Below are 12833 nucleotides of genomic sequence, written 5' to 3'. Positions count from 1 at the left end.
AGAGCAGGGACAATGGGTGGGTGTCTGATGGGTGTCCAGGAGAGCAGGGACAATGGGTGGGTGTCTGATGGGTGTCCAGGAGAGCAGGGACAATAGGTGGGTGTCTGATGGGTGTCCAGGAGAGCAGGGACAATGGGTGGGTGTCTGATGGGTGTCCAGGAGAGCAGGGACAATGAGTGGGTGTCCGGTAGGTGTCTGGTGGATGTCTGGGACAGCGGGGCTCAGATGGGTAACAGTGCCAAGGGAGGATGGAGGGGATCACTTAATGGAGACACAGCCAGGCTTGCAGGACTTTAAAGAACCAGGAGGAATTAAAAGGCTTCTGTGATGTTTGCAAGGAAGGCTTGGGGCTATATATCAGAGTCAGCCTGGGGTCAGAGTGTGTTCTGTTTGATATCCCATGCTCAGGTACAGCTGAGATAAGCGTATTCCATGACACAGAATTTATTGCTTCCTCTTGCATTCTCTGTGCATCACTCTCTTATGAATTGAGTTGGTTCGTGCCTTTTTTATTCATCAATACAGTAAACCAAGGGCTTGCCACTAAAATTACCTACTGCATCTTTCATAGTAAAAATACCATTTTACCCAACTCAGCAAAGGATAATGGTAAATGCTGCTGCTGAGGATTGTCTGTGGAAACTGAAATATTCCTCCAGTATCTCACAGAATTGCTACTTGTGGATTATGAAGAGCATAGGCGTTAGATTAGGATCAGGATTTGTTTTTTTTAGAGATAAATGTAGTGTATCTTGCCATGCAGTTTATTCTTTAAAGTTGACTAATTATTTGCATAGTGATTTCAAAAAACTCTTAAAATATTAGAGTGAGTTAGTTAAGTAGCTCTAGAAAAGTTTATAGAGAACTGGCCAATTCACGTGTCATGTTTTCACACACTTGAAAATGGCTTTTTATTAGTTGCTAATACCAAGAGAATGGAGTGCTGAATGAGGCACCAGTTTTTGCAGTTCTCCTGCCTTCTACCACCTACAGTAAATGGAGTTTGTCAGGATGTGCCAGTGAGCAAATATAACTAGAAACTGAAATTCTTTGTTTACTTGTCTACTTAATACCACTTACCTTGGAAGAACAAAAGCCACCACAACAGGTCTGTTCAGTCAGGAAGATGCACGTTCTTGCTCCTGCACTGCCCCACTTCATCTTCAGAATGGTCGTCTGGTTACCTTTTGTTAGGATAAACATACAAGTAATTGGGACAAGCAAAGTGTCGTATAAACAATGAACAATATAAATTTTTGTTTACTTTCTTTTCCTTCTTGGCGCAGTTGGCAAATTGATAATTACAAGCATTGGAAACACTTTTCACCCAGATTTCTGCTTGTTGGCACCTTAAATACTTGTTGAGGCAGGCTGAGGCCCAGGCCTGGTCCCAGCAAACCTTTCATTCTGTAACTAACCCCTCCACCTTCCCTGGGGCACTGAGGAGCTGCTCCCCGAGCTCTGCTGGCAGCTCCCAGCACGGGGCACCGTGCGCGCTGTCAGGGCTGGCGTGTTCTGCTTGCGCTGCCGAGGAGGTGCAGCCCCCTCCCCGTTCCCTGGCTGGCTCTGACCCTGTTCTGTCCTAGGCGTGGGCCACCTGCAGCGCTCCTGCAGCCAGCGCAGCACCCTGGGGTACCAGCGGAACAGCTTCGGGCTGCTGGCAGAGCCGCTGCGCGCGGTGCCCCTGCGGCTGCCCGAGCCCGGCTACGGCCGCGCGCTGCCCGCGCCCGACGGCGGCACCACGCGCTCCCCGTCCATCGACAGCATCCACAAGGACCCCAGGCAAGTGTCCTGCACGCGCCGGGGACGGTTCCACGGCCTGGTCAGTCACAGCTCGTGCACACGCTCGGCTCTCCACCTCTGTAACAAACAGGCTGCCCGTTGCAGTCAGAAAGAGCAGCTGTTCCCCGCTTTGTTTCTCATACATTTTTCTTTCGTGCTTGTTTTCCTGGAGAAGTTATTACAGGAAATGCTAACAAATTTCATGAGATTTGACTGGAGTATTCCAAATATTTTTTAGTAAGTCTGTAGAGGAACCTGTAATATTGTAGTGAGTTTTCTCATTATATGAATGAGATCAGGGCTTGAAAATTCCAAAGTACAGACCTAATTTATTTGAATGAATTTTTCATTAGCAGCCTGCTTAAATTTGAAAACAAAGTAAGTTTAGAAATGATTTATAAATGTGCCATTTTGAAAGCAAACACACATATTTTTTAAATAATTACTGTTTTGATGTTGGAAATGTCTGTGCACAGTGTGGGCCAGTGTCAAGGGTAATACTGTCATTGCCATTTACTCCATGGTAAACACTTACACTGTGCACTGAACCCTTGTGTTTGAACCTGGGACTCTCACAGCCCAGGCCATGCCCAGCTTGGAGGGACTGACAGCACTGAGTATGTTCAGGGTGGGTTGGGATGGGCAGGAATCCTGGTCCCTCCTCAGGCTGCCGGTCCCTGGGGCAGCTCCCAGGCACTCCTGGCTGTGGAAGCACATGGCACATCCTGCTGGGCAGAGGGCAGGAGCTGGGGCAGCTGCTCCTTGGAGAGCAGGGCTCAGCCGTGCCTGGGGGCTGTCCTGGGGCCACGCTGGGCACCAGGGGAACCTGGAGCAGAGATGGTGAGGTGGAGCCTCACACTGAGGCCCTGGGCCTGCCCACAGCACATCACAGCACGGGGCAGTTCCTCCAGTCCGGCCTGTCCTGCCATCCTGGCAACAAAAACACTGCTGTAATGGGTTTCCTTGTTCTATTTATTGGTGGAAATTGATATATTTGATTGTTTTAATAGATATTGAGAGACTGAGTTAATTTCATTCAACTGAGTGGTACATTCATCCAAATGATGTTAATAGGATAATCTTAGCTCTAAGTAAAAAAGAAAACTCTCTGGCTACAGGCTCTGCCATGTGGCAACGAGAGTTACTTATAACAGGGGTGCTTCACATTCATAGCAAAGAACTTTAAAGAAATGCTGCCTCAGTTGTCACTGCTGATGCACCTTCTTAGCTTGTGATCTCCCAGTGGAATAGTTTTTACCTTCCATTTACTCTGTTCCAGTTTCTGATGTGCATATCCTGCTGTGGCAGGGGCCAGGGGAGCGTGTCACAGCCCCAGAGTGGGCTGTTGGGAAGCACCACTCTGAAATGAGAGGGAAAGCAACTAGTTTTACTAGAAAGGCAGTTTTCCCTAAGGTTTTCTCTCATTAGCAAGGAGAAATGAACCTCTGAGTTGTTGAGCAGTTCAGAGTGGGCACAGAACTGAGCTTCCCCCTTGGATAAGTGTGAGTCCTGGAGTGACCTGACTGGCCAAGCCAACATCAACCTTGGAACAGCTCCCCAAGTACTGTTCTTGGAACATATTTTGCCTTTTATTTTTTATTTACTTGGATTTTTGAGCGTGGAAAAACTTAAGATACTACTTCATGGCCCCAAGTTCTCCTTTAGAGAAAGCAGATTCCCCAGCAACTATTAATGACTATCTTTCCAAATCTGTAAATTGGACATGGTTGTGTTTCCTGACTTTTCTAGGATGGGTCTGCACAAAATCATGGTGGTTTAATAAAGGGTATTTTATTTTGAGAATTTTAAATTCACTATCCCTGAATAACTTAAATCAAACAAACTTGCTGCATCTGATCCTGACAATGACTCTTCAGGGTGTGGAGGTTTTGTTGAGGTTTAATTGGCTTCAGCTTAGGAAAAACATTGAGCACTGAGAGAAAAATGTTGCAGAAGAGATGCCCCTAAGAGCACTGTTGATGGATGGGGTATCAGTTGCACTATACAATTAACTTTTGGGGTATTTATGTAGGTTGAAGCATTTGCGTTGGTGTGACTTTGGTGTATATTTGTATTTGTGTGGCCCACAAGCCAAGGGAAGCTCACTGGATAGAGTGTCCTTGTCCAGCTGGAACACTGCAAGGGGCTGTGCCTTGTTGTTGTCCCACTGTGCCTGGTGTTCCCGCTTGCCCTGTTACTGCAGAACAAAATCAGAATTGCTGAAAAGATGCTCCAGTCCCTGCACTTAGTGAATACCCTGTGTGTGTGTGGGCTGATGCCTCTGTGCCCTGTCCCGCAGGGAGTTCGCGTGGCGGGACCCGGAGCTGCCCGAGGTGATCCACATGTTGCAGCACCAGTTCCCGTCGGTGCAGGCGAACGCGGCTGCCTACCTGCAGCACCTGTGCTTCGGGGACAACCGCGTGAAAATGGAGGTGTGTGGGCATTGGGCACGGGGCACCAGGGGCTGGGGTTCCTGTTGGGGCAGGGCAATGCAGCTGCCCACCTGCAGCACCTGTGCTTCGGGGACAACCGCGTGAAAATGGAGGTGTGTGGGCATTGGGCACAGGGCTGGGGTTCCTGTTGGGGCAGGACAATGCAGCTGCCTACCTGCAGCACCTGTGCTTCGGGGACAACCGCGTGAAAATGGAGGTGTGTGTGGGCACAGGGCACCAGGGGCTGGGGTTCCTGTTGGGGCAGGACAATGCAGCTGCCCACCTGCAGCACCTGTGCTTCGGGGACAACCGTGTGAAAATGGAGGTGTGTGGGCATTGGGCACAGGGCTAGGGTTCCTGTTGGGGCAGGACAATGTGGCTGCCCACCTGCAGCACCTGTGCTTCGGGGACAACCGCGTGAAATTGGAGGTGTGTGGGCATTGGGCACGGGGCACCAGGGGCTGGGGTTCCTGTTGGGGCAGGCCAGTGCAGCTGCCCACCTGCAGCACCTGTGCTTGGGGGACAACCGCGTGAAAATGGAGGTGTGTGTGGGCACGGGGCACCAGGGGCTGGGGTTCCTGTTGGGGCAGGACAATGCAGCTGCCCACCTGCAGCACCTGTGCTTCGGGGACAACCGCGTGAAAATAGAGGTGTGTGGGCATTGGGCACCAGGGGCTGGGGTTCCTGTTGGGGCAGGACAATGCAGCTGCCCACCTGCAGCACCTGTGCTTCGGGGACAACCGCGTGAAAATGGAGGTGTGTGGGCATTGGGCACGGGACAGGGCACCATCCCCTGGGGCTCAGCACAGCTCTGTGCCCATTGCTGGGGTTTCTGTGAAACCAGAGGTGTACGTGGGCTCAGGGCACAGGCCCCTGGGGCTCAGCACAGCTCAGGGGCTGGGGCTGGCATTTCTGGGTGTGCCACGGGGATGCCAATACTGGAGCACATGGAGGTGGATAATTGCACACATACACACAGATTTTTCCTGTCCTGAGAGCTGCATGGAAATTCTGTGGAAATCTTTTACCTCCAAGTTGCGTAATCCAACAGAGGTGTAAAGTGTGTTTGCCAGAGCCCACCTTTGTGTCACCTGGTGATGACTGAGACTGGAACAACCAGGAGCTCTAGAAGGCTTTCTCTGTTTTTGATCCAAGTGTTTTAAGGCATAGGGAATAGTGAACTGTCAGGCAAAGGAAAGAAGCCCGACCCTGGAAACACATAGAGGACAGTGTTTGTATCACTGTGATATGGGGCAAGGATACATCTGAGTGAACATTAATGTTGAAATTTCTAGAAACTTTGCCCTTGAAGAGTTGCTCTTTTTGCAAAGCATCTGTGAGCTGTTGCTCTGATGAAATTTGCTTTTTCATTCACACCCTATGTGTGTGTTATCTGTTCTTTTCAGGATAAATTTTATGTTAGTAAAATGCCGGTGCAACTTTTACAAGGAGACAGCCCAACATCACTCACTGTTGCTGGGAGGCAGGTGAAAAGGAGGAGGTGGTTTTGATGTTCTGGTGACAATCACAGCAATCATTAGCACTTATTTCTATTATTTCCTAAAAAGATATTCCAGGTATAGGAAATTACTTTAAAAACTGCATTGCTGGGAAACAAAACTGAAGCAGTAACAATTCTGCTCTGAACACAGTAAGTGACTGAAAATGCCCCTCAGTCTTTGCAGGGGTGGAGCTTTCCCAGGAGTTTCAGTCCTGTGTACCAGTCAGGTCAGTAAGGCTTAGCAGCTGTTTCTCCTGGAAGGAGAATGGGATGTATTGTTCCCATGAAAACAAAAGCCATTTCCATCTCTGGGGTGAGATGCCTGAGCTCAGTGGGTGCTGATGGTCCCACATTCCCCTTTCCAGGTCTGTAGGCTGGGAGGAATCAAGCACCTGGTGGATCTCCTGGATCACAGAGTGCTGGAAGTTCAGAAGAATGCCTGTGGTGCCCTGAGGAACCTGGTTTATGGGAAGTCCACTGATGAGAACAAAATAGCCATGAAGAACGTGGGGGGGATCCAGGCCCTGCTGCGGCTGCTCAAGAAGTCGGTGGACGCCGAGGTCAAGGAGCTGGTGACGGGTGAGCGTGGAGGGGAAACAGGCACAGGGCATAATAATGCAAGTTACTGTGCTGGCCATTTGTCCTGATCACTGCCAGCTAAAGCAGCACAGAGTCCAGAGTCACTGGGAGAAGGGAATGCTGAGGGAGTCTCACTAAAGCTCCCCTTGGGTGGACTTCCACTGGTTTGAGTCTCCTGCACACACAGCAGGTCTTGCACAGCTATTTCTTTATTAACAACTCCAAACACTGGTTTTATTACAGGCTGGTTTTCACCATCCCCTGACAGCAGTTTTAAATAAGATCTTGCAGAATTATAAGCAACTCTTTAACACACACATTTTTAGGTTTTTAACCAGCACAACACAATGGGCAGTGTTGCCCCAGTTCCCTCCTGGCTCAGGCAGTGCCTTTGCCCTCTGTTAGGGTATCCCAGTGCCCAGTGCTGGAGCAGAGCCCACAGCAGGCTCAGAGCTCAGGGACTGTAAAAATACTTCTGTAAATAGCAATACAAAGAAGTGGAAGAGATCCAGTGATTATTTGTTTAATAATTAAAAATCCACCTATGTCAGAGCTAAACTAGCAAACCACACCCTGTTTGCTGTGTGTGCCAGACTAAGGTAATGTAAACACAGGGAAGCCACTGTCACTCTGCACCCTGGGAAACACTCCCTGGGGTTTCTGGGTTGAAATTTGCCCTGTTCATTACTGCTGGAGTTTATTCATATTTGTTCACATAAAATGAGTTTTTCAGGGCAACACTTCTCAATGGAGTACAATGGTTTTCTGTTTTCCAAGGATGGCCTTTTTACCTCCATGACTGAGTTATACCTTCATTATTAGCAGTGTCAATTGTCTTTGAGAGGTAAAGGTGTTCCTGGTGTTACTGCAAGGGAAATCCATCCAGTTTGCTTTAAAATGCAGTTAGACAGATGAAAACTTTATTATCCCAGATAAGTAGAACTAGAATAACAAACTTCCTGCAATCTGTAAAGATACTTTTAGCATGATTTCATTTGTATAAAATTAGTGAGAGATTGTTCAGTCAAAAACAGTCTTTAAACCTCAGAAAATATTTGGGAATGTGCCCTAAAGATTAACTGTGGGAAGTTTGAAAAGCAAGTGTACTGGGGGATGGCATTAAAAGTGTCAGGAATCCCTCAGCACTTAAAAATGCGCAGTATTTGTTGTTGGTAGGTCTTTTCTCTTTAGGGAAGAGTTTTGTATATAGTTTAATCATATCCAGAAGACTGGACTGTTTTTGCAGATGCCATTTCTGTGGCAGTGCCTTTTTACCTCCACTTTGTCCAGCTCTGGCAGGGCTGCCCTGCCCTGGTGTGTTCTGAACCCGAGAGCAGGAGCTCTGGGACCCCCTGTGGGACACAGGGAGAACTTCAGCTGCCTGAGCCAGAACTCCAGACAAAACCAATCAGCAAATCTCCTCCTGTCTGTGTCCCCCCACCGAGCCCCTTAATGACTCTCCTGGTGTCAGGGTGTCTCATGCAGAGATTTGTCTTTCTTATTTTTGTGTGGCTGTGTTAAACACTTTTGCTGTCTTACAAACCTCTGTTTTTGTTAACTCCTGTAGCATTTGCTGCCTGGTCCCCTCGTAATTTATTTCTGAGGCAGTGGATGTTCAGCATCTGTCAAAGGGAACCCAAGTGGCTGAGCAGCTGTTGAGGAGCTGCTGCCAGTTGGGTTTGCCGGGTGTGCAGCTGTACAGTCAGGAAAGTACTGTGAGTGAGGGAAATATTCTGGGTAAGGTCAGCACCTGGTGAGGCTTTGGGTGAACTTTGAGCTGTGTTTTGTGGTGAACAAGAGGATTCAGTGCTGTGTTTAGCACATTGTTTGCATATACCATTCTGCTGGTGGTCTGTGTGAGGTCTCAGACCTCCATGTCTGAATGTCACGTGCAGAGACTGTGCAGGGCAGAAACTGGGGATTTCTGCCCGAGGATGAAAGGTGAATGGCAGAGCCATTTGGCTGATGGGGCACTGGAACACACTCTGGGCTTGTTGCTGTTGTTTCCAGGAAGAAAGTTTTTAACATCTGCTCTGCTCTGGGTACCTGATACCCCCGTGCAGGGGGCAGGAGTGTTAGGGCAGGCCACCAAACCCAAACCAGGACCATACCCTCCTCCACTGCTCCTCTTTGCTTTCCTCCTTTTTGGATGCTGGTTGCCCAGGTTCTGCCTGCTCTAGATTCACATCACATATTTAAAATGATGTCTTTTAAGTTTAGATGTTGCCTCATGTTTGTTTGTCAAGTCTCTGCTGACTTTACTGCAATGGAAATCTCTTCTAAGGGGTTCTCTGGAACTTGTCTTCGTGTGATGCTGTGAAGATGACAATCATTAGAGAAGCTCTGTCCACGCTGACAAACACTGTGATAGTGCCCCACTCGGGCTGGAACAGCTCCTCCTTTGACGATGATCACAAAATGAAATTCCAGACTTCCCTCGTTCTGCGCAATACCACGGGATGCCTGAGGTATCTGCTCTTGTAGGAGGCTCCCTTTGAAAGCCTGGTCATGTTATCCAGCTCCGTTTTATACTTTAATTTTAAAACAAAAGAGTTGTTTGATTCTGTAAATTACAGAATTCCATCAATTAGGCAGCTTTTCCAATTGTTCTTTTTTTCCATACTAAAACAGTGTGAAAGTTACCAAGTTGCTGACCAATTAATTACCAATCAAAACCTTCTACAACCTTTCCAAGCAATGATTGCCTGTCCCTGCACACACCCTGTTCCTCTGTTTCTCCACCCCAGGAACCTGAGCTCTGCCGGGGAGGAGGCGCGGAAGCAGATGAGGTCCTGCGAGGGGCTGGTGGATTCCCTGCTCTATGTGATCCACACCTGTGTGAACACCTCGGACTACGACAGCAAGGTGTGTGCAGGGCTCCCCTGCAGGGGCTGCAGTGCTGATCCTGGGGGGCTGGGGCTCTGCAGGGCCCAGGTGTGGCCCAGCCACGGCACAGCGTCCCTCTCGTCTGCAGCCGTGCTGCAGGAGTCCCTCCCCAGGAGAATAATTAAGCTTTTGTGGGTTTCAGTTTCAGAATACAACGAATAAGCCACTGTAGCAGAGACCACTGTTACAAATATCGGGTCAGAGGGAGATTGCGGCTTTCCCAGAGAAACGGTGCAAACACTGCCCAGAGCTCAGCATTAGAGTTTAGAGCTTGTGCTCCCAGCACCTTTTCACCTCTGCTGGACTGGTTTGGTTTGGTTTGTCTCTGTGTGAGAAAGAACTGGTGACAAGGCATCTCTCTGTTTGGTTCAGACAGTGGAGAACTGTGTGTGCACCCTGAGGAACCTTTCCTACCGCTTGGAGCTGGAGGTGCCTCAGGCACGGCTGCTGGGCATCAACGAGCTGGATGACCTGCTGGGAAAGGAGTCCCCGAGCAAAGACTCGGAGCCAAGCTGCTGGGGCAAGAAAAAGAAGAAGAAAAAAAAAACTTCCCAGGAGGATCAGGTCTGCATTTTCCTTGTACTGCAAATACCTCAGGGTCGGCTTGGCTCATGGTGGGGGAGGACGTAGCTTGATGAGAAAGATCCTGTGCTGAATGAAAATACAGGTTTTGTCTGGTTACACATCTGTGTTCCTTCCTTCCAGTGGGATGGAGTTGGGCCTATCCCGGGGTTTTCCAAGTCCCCTAAAGGGGTGGAGATGCTCTGGCACCCGTCGGTGGTGAAGCCATACCTGACACTCCTGGCAGAGAGCTCCAACCCAGCCACTCTGGAGGGCTCTGCAGGGTCTCTCCAGAACCTCTCTGCAGGCAACTGGAAGGTATGGGAATCCCTGTTCCTCCTCCTCTCCTTGTACTCTGGATGCTTTTTCTAATAAGATCTTGGAATGTGTTTGGGGGGAATACGCAACTTTCTCGTGTGCACCTGCGTGTTCCCCCCTCATCTGTGCATTAGTGCTCCTGTTTCCACAGTGAAAAGCTGTGCAAAGGAGGGGGAGCAGGAAGAGTCGTATGGAAACTGGCCCTGAAGTTGGTACCATTTATTTTAAATAAATACAGAAAGCTTTCTTTCCATGCACAGTGGGTCAAAATAATCTTCTGACATCTTCTAGCTCTGAGTTCTGGCATGAGGGTGCTGTTGCAATAAGACCAGCACAAATAAATTTGCTTTATTTCCCTATTCCATTATTTATTTGCGTACATTCTGGCCATTGCATACAATGTGTTACCAAAGCAGCACATGAGAACACTTTATTGGTGTTGTGTATTTCTCATGGAGAGAGTAAAATACCCAGCAAACATTAACTGTTTCCTTTGCTTGCTGCAATCCAGCTAAGTCTTTCTTAAGTTTGACCAATATAAATTTGGTGCTAAAAAACCCCAAACCTCACAAACCCCCAAGTGCCCTGTTCTCTTTTCAATGATTGGCATCTAGTCAGATACTTTCTCTCCCCTCTAAGCATTGCTTTGTCAGGGGAACGAGTGAAATGGTGAGAAGACAGCCCTTTATAAAGGCACACACTGAATGTGCCATGTTTTATGGGCAATGCCCCAAACACCTGAGCGTCCCATCCTGTCCCGTGTGGGCGCGACTGTGCCGGGTGGTGACAGTGCCAGTGATGGTGCCAGCTCTGTGTCAGTTCACAGCCCCGAACATCCCATCCTGTCCAGGCCCGGCTGTGCCGGGTGCGGGGTGGTGATGGTGATGGTGACAGTGACAGTGACAGCTCTGTGTCAGTTCACAGCCTACATCTGTATGGGGCTGTACCGGGTGCAGGACGGTGCCAGTGACAGTGCCAGTGACAGTTCTGTGTCAGTTCGCAGCCTACATCCGTGTGGGGCTGTACTGAGTGTGGGGCAGTCATGGTGACAGTGCTGGTGCCAGTGACAGTTCTGTGTCAGTTCGCAGCCTACATCCGTGTGGGGCTGTACTGAGTGTGGGGCAGTCATGGTGACAGTGCTGGTGCCAGTGACAGCTCTGTGTCAGTTCGCAGCCTACATCCGTGTGGGGCTGTGCTGAGTGTGGGGCAGTCATGGTGACAGTGCTGGTGCCAGTGACAGTTCTGTGTCAGTTCACAGCCTACATCCGTGTGGGGCTGTGCTGAGTGTGGGGCAGTCATGGTGACAGTGCTGGTGCCAGTGACAGTTCTGTGTCAGTTCGCAGCCTACATCCGTGTGGGGCTGTGCTGAGTGTGGGGCAGTCATGGTGACAGTGCTGGTGCCAGTGACAGTTCTGTGTCAGTTCGCAGCCTACATCCGCGCCGCCGTGCGCAAGGAGAAGGGGCTGCCCATCCTCGTGGAGCTGCTCAGGATGGACAACGACAGAGTGGTGTCATCCGTGGCAACCGCCTTAAGGAACATGGCATTGGATGTCCGGAACAAGGAGCTTATTGGTACGTACAGACTGTCCTGGGCAGAGCACTGAGCTGTTGGGGCTGGGGTGGGGAAAGCCCAGGGTGAGATTGCACCGATGGGAAGAGCACGCTGGATGTTACTGTGTCACAGCAATGAATCCTGGTGGTGGCAGCAGCTTTTCAGAGCAGTGGTGCCGTATTAGTTTGCCATTGGCCACCTTGGGTGGGTGGGAGTCAGCTCAGCTCAGCCAAACTTGGCAGGAAACCCTCTGTGCCAAGCAGGATGGAAACACAGCTCAGTGTCCTCGGGACTCAGCACCACCTTCCCGGGGCTCAGGTCCCTCTCACATTGTCAGGGTACAACAGTGCTTTGACAGTAGTGGACAGGAAGAGAGGGAAGAACCCTGTTCTGGTAAAGTATGCCCAGGAAAACCCAGATCTAGAGCAGTACATCTGTCTTTGCTGAGCTAAGTCCCCAACAGCAGTGCTCGCTGGAGGAACTTACTGTTTCTCTCTTGTCAGTTCTAATATTTAACACTTTAAGCATTCCTTTGTGCCTTTCTCATCTACCATTAAGAACACCTCAGGCTGCATCTTCCCTGCCTGGGTGAGGAACCTCAGTCTGTTGGTGTTGAATGTGCCTCAGGCTGCTGTGGCTTCACTGAACTCTGCTCACACGTGGCACAATCCAAAAGAAGTCTTTTTTTTGTTACAGAAGCATTTTCTGTGTGTAGACCTGTGGGACAAGGATATAACAACTCTTTATACGGATAGGAGGTTTGTTATTCTCAGAAAGAGAGATGCAGGTGGTCAGAACTTCATTATCTGTTTCTGAAGCTTGTCCATCTGGGACGGTCAGAGCATGTTTTCCTGCAGTGCAGGCATTGCACACATGAGAATTAGTGCAGAGAGATTCCTGTTCTGTAGCACCAGCCCTGTGTGGGTCAGACTTGGGGGATACTCACTTGTCAGGATGTTTTTTCCATTCCTGGCAGAACTTTTGAGTTCAGGAATGTTCCTCCACCTGTTCCATCTCCCAGTCAAAGCCGTAACTCTGAAAGAATTTCTGCCTTTCAGACACTCTCTGAGACTGATCTCTGTATAAAACACACCACCTGTGCTAGAAATCCTCTTTAGGAGCTTCTCTGCCAGTGTGGGCAGGAGAATGGGCTCCCATGGACAGTCTGAAGGCAGGGAGAGCTGAGGACTCCAACAAATAACAGTAAATGTTGGAATATGCA

General features: G+C 49.4%; 1 protein-coding gene across 1 annotated transcript in view; it reads left to right on the top strand.

Moving 5' to 3' along the window:
• The window catches only part of PKP4 (plakophilin 4), a 77493-nt gene that overhangs the window by 57831 nt on the left and 6829 nt on the right, over positions 1-12833 (top strand). The window contains exons 10-17 of the mRNA XM_071561882.1: positions 1587-1782; positions 4082-4214; positions 6081-6294; positions 8579-8762; positions 9042-9159; positions 9553-9744; positions 9886-10059; positions 11481-11631. Coding sequence (XP_071417983.1) covers positions 1587-1782; positions 4082-4214; positions 6081-6294; positions 8579-8762; positions 9042-9159; positions 9553-9744; positions 9886-10059; positions 11481-11631 — 1362 coding nt within the window. The remainder of the gene's footprint in view (positions 1-1586; positions 1783-4081; positions 4215-6080; positions 6295-8578; positions 8763-9041; positions 9160-9552; positions 9745-9885; positions 10060-11480; positions 11632-12833) is intronic.

Source organism: Pithys albifrons, chromosome 8 (genome assembly GCF_047495875.1).
Source record: "Pithys albifrons albifrons isolate INPA30051 chromosome 8, PitAlb_v1, whole genome shotgun sequence".
In the NCBI taxonomy this organism is placed as follows: Eukaryota; Metazoa; Chordata; class Aves; order Passeriformes; family Thamnophilidae; genus Pithys; species Pithys albifrons.
This window is presented reverse-complemented; position numbering and strand designations above follow the sequence as displayed.